The sequence below is a fragment of the Dermacentor andersoni genome, chromosome 11 (genome assembly GCF_023375885.2).
Source record: "Dermacentor andersoni chromosome 11, qqDerAnde1_hic_scaffold, whole genome shotgun sequence".
NCBI lineage: Eukaryota > Metazoa > Arthropoda > Arachnida > Ixodida > Ixodidae > Dermacentor > Dermacentor andersoni.
In genome coordinates this window covers 69,677,823-69,687,506 of record NC_092824.1, presented here as the reverse complement: position 1 = coordinate 69,687,506, position 9,684 = coordinate 69,677,823, and the positions used below count along the sequence as shown (strand labels likewise).

The 9,684-nt window shown below is 46.6% G+C and overlaps 1 protein-coding gene across 1 annotated transcript in view; it reads right to left on the bottom strand.

Moving 5' to 3' along the window:
• The window catches only part of LOC126518098 (uncharacterized), a 23,193-nt gene extending 14,119 nt beyond the window's left edge, over window positions 1–9,074 (bottom strand). The window contains exons 1-4 of the mRNA XM_050167953.3: window positions 8,850–9,074; window positions 6,878–7,150; window positions 3,522–3,620; window positions 412–686 (exon numbers count right to left, since the gene is read on the bottom strand). Of these exons, the coding sequence (XP_050023910.3) occupies window positions 412–686; window positions 3,522–3,620; window positions 6,878–7,150; window positions 8,850–8,922 (720 nt within the window). The 5' untranslated portion in view covers window positions 8,923–9,074. The remainder of the gene's footprint in view (window positions 1–411; window positions 687–3,521; window positions 3,621–6,877; window positions 7,151–8,849) is intronic.
• Between the last annotated feature and the right edge of the window lie 610 nt (window positions 9,075–9,684).

The window sequence follows — 9,684 nt, the reverse complement described above, 5'->3', positions numbered from 1 at the left end:
AAGTGAATCAAAGAAGCCGATAAATATCATCCACCCTTCCATGGATGGACCGGCGTGCTTTAAGAGATGCCCGTAAGCCTACACTATATGTTCAGGTCTCTCACGCGGGAAGTTATTTTTCGCGTTACGCAGAGCAGGACTCCGCATACTTGGTGAGCATGAAATGGTTGCATAAGCCAGTTCGCTGCTACTTTCATTCACCTTTGTATGCATATTCACAAATATATTCGCCGAGATAGCGACCGACCCAACAGCACCTATAGCAGCAAGGTAGCCACGCCAGACCCATACCCGGGAAAGTATGCAAAGGAGCTTAGCCTTAAAGGACACTTTCTCTCTCTCTTTCTCCCTCTCTTTCGGAACGTTGCCCGCCTTAAAGAGAGCTCGCAACTGCACACAGCACACGGGTACCTCGGCGAGGCGCGTGATGAGTTCGGTGGCAACGCCGCTGACGGCGCTGCCGAGCTCGACGACCAAACCGTCCAAGTGGTGCACTACCAGCCAGCGGGCGGTGCGCATGGCGAACACCTCGGTGGTGCCCTGCGGGGAGCGCAGGAGCGATCGCAGCGCCTCCTTGGTGGTAGCGGCGGACCGGGGAGGCGCGGAACCCGCTTGTGACGTAGGAGTGGGCGAGGGCGACGGCGGAGAGCCTGCGCCTGCCGCCGCGGTGACGGAAGATGCCGAGTCTGCGAGAGGCGGGGCGTTGACGGGAGCGCGTGGTGAACAGGCGCCATTTAAAGGCCAACTGCAGAGACATTTGCCCTTTGGCTAAACTGTACACATACGAGTGGCACGTATATACCATGTACCACACGCAACTTGTGCAACTTGCGCAACTAGTTTCGGCTAGTTTCCAATCGCGCTGCACTTTTCTCTTATTTCATGGGCTTTCGTTCGGGCTTGGAAAAAAAACAACCTTTATGTAGCACGTACTCAGCAATAGAAAGCTGGATCAGGATTTTCTTTCTACATTGTCTACAATTTTCTCACTGGCGCTTTCGCTTTGATTATAATATTTGAGCAGTTGAATAATTAATAATGCTTAATTATGTAATTAGGAGAAATACAAAATAAATATTCTGACTTGCTCCAAGCGACGCAAACAGCATTACACTGTCCAGCAATGGCCCTTGCGTATTTCTAAATTTTGGCGGAATTTACGTGGGACACCCAGATTTCAATCAATCAATCAATCAATCAATCAATCAATCAATCAATCAATCAATCAATCAATCAATCAATCAATCAATCAATCAATCAATCAATCAATCAATCAATCAATCAATCAATCAACCTTTATTTCGGACATAAATACAATGTTGTTTTGCCACGAGGCGTGGCAAAAGAAACACGTATGCTTCCTGACAAGGCCTTCGACTCGGGAGTACGCATCAGACAGCATTTGCACTAAATCAAATACAGTGTGCAATCATATAATACCAAACAAGTAGAAAAAACAGATTTAATACATAGGAAACAGAAACAAATGTACACTTGACATAGATTATAATGAACTGAACACAGAAAGAGTAACAAGTCATACAATGTAGTGCAATACGATTGTGTCACTATATAAACATAAATATAAAGGGATGAATGCACTACATATAAGCACTACATACAACGATGAATTTCATTACCTATTACACACGGGTCAAGCACCAAATAAAATCATATAGGATCGTGTATTTTTAACAATAGTAGTTTTTTCCTTTTGTAATGCCAAATAGTTTTACTGTTGAGAGCGTGATCAATTATAGAAGGATATCTGTTACAAAGGGATATTATTTGATTACGTATTGTTTGGGTACCATAGTTGGTCCGGGGTCTATCTCCTAAAATATTCGTACGTAAATTATATACTACATCCCGCTTTAAATATTTTTCGAAGAAAAGTATGCAGTTATTCTTGATTCACGCCCCGGTTTTCATTTCCTCCATTATGCACTGTAAAATAATCTACACCCTTAAAGGTGAATAAGTGTGCACATCTGTCTATAACTCACACCCCTAGACCATTTTTGGTTGTGATGATGTGTCACAAACCGATTTACACCTTTATTTAAGGGGTGTAAATTATTTTGTAGGGTACGCCTGCTTAGGCTCACCGCAGGGTGAAGGCCTTCTCCCTGCAGTCTCCAGTGATTCGTGCACTGCCTCAGCCGACTCCGCGAATTTCACCATCCAGGCCCCTCCAAACGGTAATCGCCTGTCGTCACCAAGTGCGTTTCCTTTTCGTTGGCTATTTTTGTGCTACTTTTGCAGGGTACCAGTTACTTCTTGTTCATCAGATACCGCGCGGCTGAAAGTGTAACGGTAAGCAACGCGATTCTTCAGAGCATGACCGGTTTTTCGAGAGCCTGCCTAACGAAGTCTACTCGTGAGCAGCATGAAGTAAATCTGCAGCACACACACACGCGACGATTCAGCGATTTGATACCAGGTCGATAAATCGTTTCCTTTTTCCTCGAATCCCTCGACAAAGAAGTCTGCCATTTCCGCGGCAGTCGTATTGCTGATGGCTTTAGGCGCCGCCACCATACCTCCCAGTATACAGTCCGATTCGTTCGGTATCTAGGAATATACGGAACGCGCCCTTTTCATTAGTTGTAGGGACAAATCAAAAAGTGTTAGCGAAAAAAAAAAAAATGGATGAAGGCTTAGCTTGGTTAAGCCTGGAAGATTGCGAAAGCAATACCCTTGGCTGCGCCTTAGTTCGGCTGATGGTGTGGACATGGTTGCCCTTTGTTAAACTTATGGCTATACATCATCCGACATGGCGCAAGACAGCGCGCCGACCACTGCGAGGAGCCGAGCTGTAGCCCCATTTATCTTCCTAGCGTGACGTCACACCAGCGAGCGCCCTCTCTCGGTAGCGCCGCAGCAGCGGCGCGCAAGGCTTCGCCTCCACCATCGATGCCGCGAGCTGGGGCCCCGTCTCTGGGTCTGGCGTGACGTCACACGGTCACGTGACGCGCAGCTGTGTAAGCAGGCGCCACGACCACCGATGGGCCGAAAGTGCGAGCAGTATTGCTTTCGCAATAAAAATTTCACCACCTAATGAAACTTTTGCTCGAAAGTTGACCGCGAATAATGCACAGTCATATCAGAGGGCTGCATATATGTCCCCGTGAACGACGTTACAGTTGCGGCGGAAGCTGTTCGAGTAAAGCTTTCCGTAAGGCGTCTGGTGTGTTTACACGGTGTGGTCGGTGGCGGTAACGGTTCGACTGTGGTGACATCATGTGGTGGTGACGTCATGTGACGTCATCCATGATGCCACGAGACCGCGGCAGCGGAGTGGAGACAGCACGCGCGCACCCCACTGGTCTCCACTGTAAAGGTATAGTACAGATCAGTAACGCACCCGGTTGGCACGATGCAACCGGCAATGGGCCGGCCGCCAGCGGCGGCGTGGATGAGAAAGATTTTCTTAACAGCGATTTCTCACAGTGCGTGCGACCTCCACGATTTCTTTTTTTTCCCTATCTCCAACCACTCAGAGTGCGAAACCGGCGCACCCGACACTGGCTGCTGGTCGCTGGCCACGTGAACGTAGACTTCGAGCAGAGGGTCGACGTCCCGCCGGGCCGCCAGTCTCCGGAGGTCGTCCTCGTTGGCTGCGAAAGCCGGAAATTCTTTCGGGTGCAAGAAAACGAACTCGCAAAACTTTCCGTGTCGGTAAACGTATGCAGAAATGATATGGAAAACTCCAATTTTCGTCATGCCATTAGTTTGATGCCAAATAATATAATGCACGACCGAGTTGTAGAAGCCAGTGTGCGTGCGCGCGAATTTTTCTTTCCCGAGAATTCGATCGCGGCTTTATGAAAGTATCTCGTTCATTTAGCTCACATCACCGGTTTGAACATTCATTAGTAAGATAATCAGTACTCCATCGGTCACATAAGCGCATACGTGAATGCAATTTTCTCATATATGTAAGATATTGCGAGTGGCGTTTCCTTTACGAAGGTTGACTCTCTCGTTAAGTGCGAGCGGGACACAAGATTGTGCCTCCAAGTACGCCATTGTGATTTATGTCTTTTTCACTTGATGCGCAAATTAAGTTCATATCGCGTGATTGAATAGTTGGATCCAATTCCCTATCATGCCTGCTAGCAAGAACTCGTCATCGACCAGTTGTATTCGCTAAAGTATTTATGTACGTATTAGTATCAACTGATCCTTTGCACTTACGAGCCGCTAGACCATGCTAGCAGCTTCGTTAATACTGGCCCTGATAATGAGCATATTCAAGCGTTTCGGTATTTTCTGCGTATATTTTTTTTTAGTATGAGTATGGGCGTATCCGTTACTTCTGGTACTTCTGGATCGGTAGAGGCCTGGTGCGTTCAAAAAGAAAACTGAAGTCTTTCATACACTGACTTTGCTTCAAGCATGCCAGATTCAAAGACCTCACATCTCTATTTATTTATTTATTTATTTATTTATTTATTTATTTATTATACATACTTTCAAGGCCCTAAGGCACTACAGAAAGGAGTGGTAGATAACAAAGCAATGTAATATGCAGACAATGGTATGGAGGCAACGTTAAGCGATAGCGCGGTAGACTGCTGTTTTAAATGAAGATATATCTGTGATCTGAATGATGGAAGCAGGAAGGTGGTTCCAGTCGACACTTGTGCGGGGTAAAAAAGAATCATGATACTTGTTCGTTCGTGAGGACGGGACGGCAACTTTATATCTGTGGTCAGAACGGGATGAAGTGTAGGAAGGTGGGGTGATAACTTGATTCTTGAGCACCTGGTTAGAGTGATAAACCTTGTGAAATAGGAAAGGCGAGCACATTTGCGGCGTAATGAAAGATCTGGCAGATTCAGGGTTTTTTTCATACATGTAACACTGGAATGGCGGGAATAGTTAAAATGAAGCGAGCTGCTCGATTTTGAACTGCTTCAAGGTTTACGGTTAGTGATGCTTGACTGTTATCCCAAATGGCAGATGCGTATTCAAGTTTTGAGCGAACTAGGGTTTTGTAGAGTGTCAATTTTACCGAAGTAGGAACGGTAGAAAAGTTACGACGGAGATATCCTAACATGCGATTAGCATTAGCAGTAATATAATTAGTATGCATATTCCATGAAAGATCATTAGTTATGTGAAGGCCAAGATATTTGTGAGCGTTAACGGATGCTAATGAAGTGTCATTCAGCACATATCGACACTGATTGCTATTGCTGGTTTTACGTGATATGTACATCGATTTACACTTGTTAGCGTTAAGTTTCATGAGCCATTTTTTAGACCAGAGTGATACATTGTGAAGATCTCCTTGCAGTTCATCTGAATCATCAGGGTTAGTGATCTTTCGGTATATTACGCAATCGTCTGCGAACAGATTAATTGATGATGACTCTACACAGTTAGGGAGATCATTAATATAAATCAAGAAGAGTAGAGGCCCCAAGACGGAGCCTTGTGGCACTCCGGATGTAACAATTGACAAAGCAGATTAAGAGTTATTGGTTGTGACGTATTGAGTTCGATTAGAAAGAAACTGCTTAATCCAAGACAACCCATTTGGGTCAATATTAAGCTGATTAAGTTTATGGATAAGTAGGCTATGACATACGGTGTCGAAAGCTTTGGCAAAATAAAAAAAAATACAGTCAATATCGAATCCTTGATCTAAGGCGGCAAACAAATCGTTAGTGAAACAAAGAAGTTGAGTATCGCATGAAAAAGGTTTTCTAAAACCATGTTGAGATGGATGGAAGAACGAGCTGCTTTCCAGGAAATCGATGAGGGGAGAATATATTACGTGTTCTAAGAGTTTGCATGGAATGCTGGTTAATGAGATGGGTTGGTAGTTCTCGGGACACACTGCGTTACCTGATTTATGGAGTGGTCTATGTGACCCTTTCTTTAGCAGTAAGCAAACGGCACAAGCTGTTATTTTATTAGGGCCTTTTAGCCTGACCGCTATTCCGGCAAACGGGGTGGTTTGGGCGGATTGCCGGATGGGCGGGTGCGTGAGCGGCCGGAGCGATGCGGCCGCCTCGTGGTGTAGAGCTCAACCAGGCAAACACAGTGCTAAAATTTTAGTAACCAACTATATTCTGCTTCGCTGCGCGTGCAAACTTACGGCAGTGGCGTAATTGTGAGCACGATTACGCCGCTGTCGAAAATTTGCACCAGCAGCTAAGCAGAATATAGTAATTGGCTCTGTGTTTGTGTGGTTCAGCTTTGCACCATCAGCTGGCGCCACCAACCTGGCCGCTCACGTTTACGCCCCCGCTCATCCGGCAAACCACCCGCGCTTGCCGGAATACCAAACGCACGGAAATTCTCTATTCACAGATTCCGAAATACCGCAGGACAAAAGCGCACAGGAAGAGCGCCGTGCCTTTCGCCGTACCAACGGTATCTCTTCAGGGCAGGTGCGATGACGTCACTACATTCTCATGAGGTCGCGGCCGCCATGTAGTTCTCATATCCACAGCTTGGAAAGTACCGTGAAATAACATGGTCGAGAAAATCGTCGCCTTTACTACTCTATGCTATACGTCATGACAGTCACTATGACGTCATGTGATGTGTCATGTGACGTTATGTACACTAGCGCTACAGTTCTCTCTAGTAATTATATAAAACTCTATGACGAAATAAAATGCCGCCCATGACGTCACGCCGCTACTCGACGTACATTCTTGAGGTTTGCATGCGTTGGTGCTTATCTTTATCCCACGACAATAATCACCTGCCTTGCTCGCGTTTCCGTTCTTGAAAACTTGAAAATGAAAATGCGGACAAGACAGATGACGATTATCGTTGCGGGACAGAGATAAGCCCCGAAAGGTCGCAAACTTGCTCGCTATTGTATCTGGAATCATTCGCGCTGCCAACTCACAGGGTTGTGCGACGTCGATGCTGGCCTCGGCGTCCCTCCAGACGACCCGGACCCCCTGGTAGACGAGCGCCGAGCACAGACCCCTGGGCGCGGCGCTTGACCGCGCCCTGGCGGTGACCTTGGTCCCGGCGGACGAAACCGAGGCGAGCGGCGGGTCCAGTCGCCGCAGGAAGCACCAGAGCCGGGGTCTCGGTCCGTTGGCGCCGTCGTCGGCCACGTCGTCTCGGTCGTCGCTGTACTCGGGAACGCCTGACAGGAGGGCGACGGCTTGGCCTTCGCCACGGGGGAGCACGTCGCCGCCACATATTCACGGCACAAAGGGCACGTGCTAACTATAGGTGCGCTATAATAAGCCTTTCCATGAGGAATATTTACCTGAGAAGCTCATCCAAATGAACGAAGACACTGTTTTACTCGGCTTCCACTTCAACAATTCTTTTTCGCAAGCAGTTCTCTATATTACGACAGCTTTTCTGCGTGCCACAAGTGGCTGAACGGGAAAATCGGAGTTGGCCCCGAGGTGAAGACTTCATCTTAAGAACTGCGTAGAAGCGATCGAATTTCGATCGACGGGTGTGGCCACAGCACGTATATCAGGTCGTGGGTCCTCCTCAAATGCAACGAACATTATCTTTCTCGCCTCCTAGCCTTCCATGTCATTTTCGTTGGATACTCCATGCACTTTCCGCCTAACGAAACTATAGGGTCAGAAAACACCACCGCATGTGCGGTCCCTATATTTTTTGCTTCGTCTTTATCTGGCTGAGAAATCCTGGATGCGTTCCAAAACAAGATGTTAATCTAAACGTACGCACTTGCTTGCGAAATCGGATGCGAAATGCGGGTGCGGCGAAAAAAGAAAAAGGGGGCGTAGAAGTGTTTCAAAATTACTTGCGATAATTCGCCGTTGAACGTCCCGAAGCTGCAGCACAGTGGGTTACGAGGAACGCGCTGGTCGACGGACTCCGGGTTCGTTTCCGCCGCCTGGGGTTCCTTAACGTGCACCCAAAGCACGGTATACAAGAGTACATTTTGCATTTCGATCCCACAGAAGTTACCGCCGCGGCCGCCAGGAATAGACCTCGTGCGGCCACGCTCACAAGCCAAACGTCGGAGCCTCTACATAAGCGACCACGCGGCTAGCCTGTTCCGAAATGGCTCCTTGGTTCGTATTACACCAGCGCGATGTGAACGGATCGCAAAGACGCAGACGTTATACAAACGCCTTGCGGTTCGCCGATTCGCGATGCCTCGTATACGACCTTGAAGAAATGGGGGCTACAAAGACGCGGACTAAAAGAAGAAGATGTATACGACGGACGGGCGCTAAGTTAACTGCCAGGTTTTCGGCACGTTCTAGAGATAGACTAGAAATAGAGATATTAGAAGCTTTCTACACTGCAAAGGCCGAACGCGCGTGCATTAGCTGCCCGTCAGTGGCACTCACCGAAAGAGAGATTGCTTGTCTGATGCGATAGAGAGGTCGTGAAGTCATGGTTGCGCTTTTCTTGTTTCTATCTATACAAATCCTGTTTTTTCAAATAAACGTTTAGTTGGAAATTAGTACCTGTCCGTCGTACGTCTTCTTCTTTTAGTCCGCGTCTTTGTAGCCCCCATTTCTTCAAGTATGTTAAACCGACTCACCCGCATCAAGCTTCTGCTGCTTCGTACGACCTTACGAGATGCCTTTCACAGTACGCTTGAGGCTATGCCTTAGTGAGGACCTGCCAGTTTATTTTGACTACCTCGCTGTTGGTGTACCTTAAAACCAAATACGTCAGAGTAGCTTTTTTACGGTAGCCTTACATAGACGTTGGGGCAAGGAACAGTGGGCGTGACTTAGCGATGAGCACGGCGGGTGATTCAGAGAAAGGATTTTGTCAACTAATTATTCGCAAGTAATAAGAAAAATAAAAACAAAAATAAAAAGAAGTAACACACACACAAGCAGGCTTAGAGAACGCCGACATACCGTCATCTTCCGTCAAGAGTACGGTCCGGTTGCCGAGGTCCGCTAGACGAAAAGGGAAAAAAATTATCAACATAATTTACTTATATTTCACGTGTACTATACAGGACGAAGGCCACTCCCAGCAATCTCCCGTTAGCTACCTCTCTCTCCCGTCAGATACAAGAGATTAGATTTTGGGAGAAAAAAAAGCGAGAAAGGCTATACATATATACAAAAAACAGTGCATACATACCGATATGTTGGCTCGCTGCTTTTTCCGCCGCTGATGAAAAAGGAGAGAGAGAGAGAGAGCATTTCGGCAGTTAAGACGAGGGTAAAAGATAATGCAAACTCTCTCTTTAACGTCTTTTAACGTCTGATCAAGAATTGGACGTCAAAGAACGTTCGATTTCGTTTCCTTTTTGACGAAGTCAATATTACTTAACGAGACACTAGAGAGAAAGACTAAATTAGTTTAAGCAGAAAAAAAAAGTATTATTTGAAAACTGTATCGGTGAATTTCGCGGTGATAGACCTATTAATAAAGGACAGAATGAAGTTCTTTATTTTGAATTTCGCGCCGAAACACCCGCGTCAGTACGTCAGCGTGACGTCACGAATTTCGTTTTTTTTTACTTTCTTTTGCATTTTGGGTTGTTGTGGCTCAGTAAAAACGTTCTTGGAAATTGCCAAGTTCACTTTCTGACTTTTTTTTAGAACGCAGCGTTGTCCATCTTTACCGATAGAATGTTACCTAGTGCCGAGCAGACGCTCTCGAAACACATGACGTCACGACGAGATGGTGCGGGAACTTCAAGGTGGTGTCGCCACTGGTCTTGCGTGTTCTCTTTTTTTT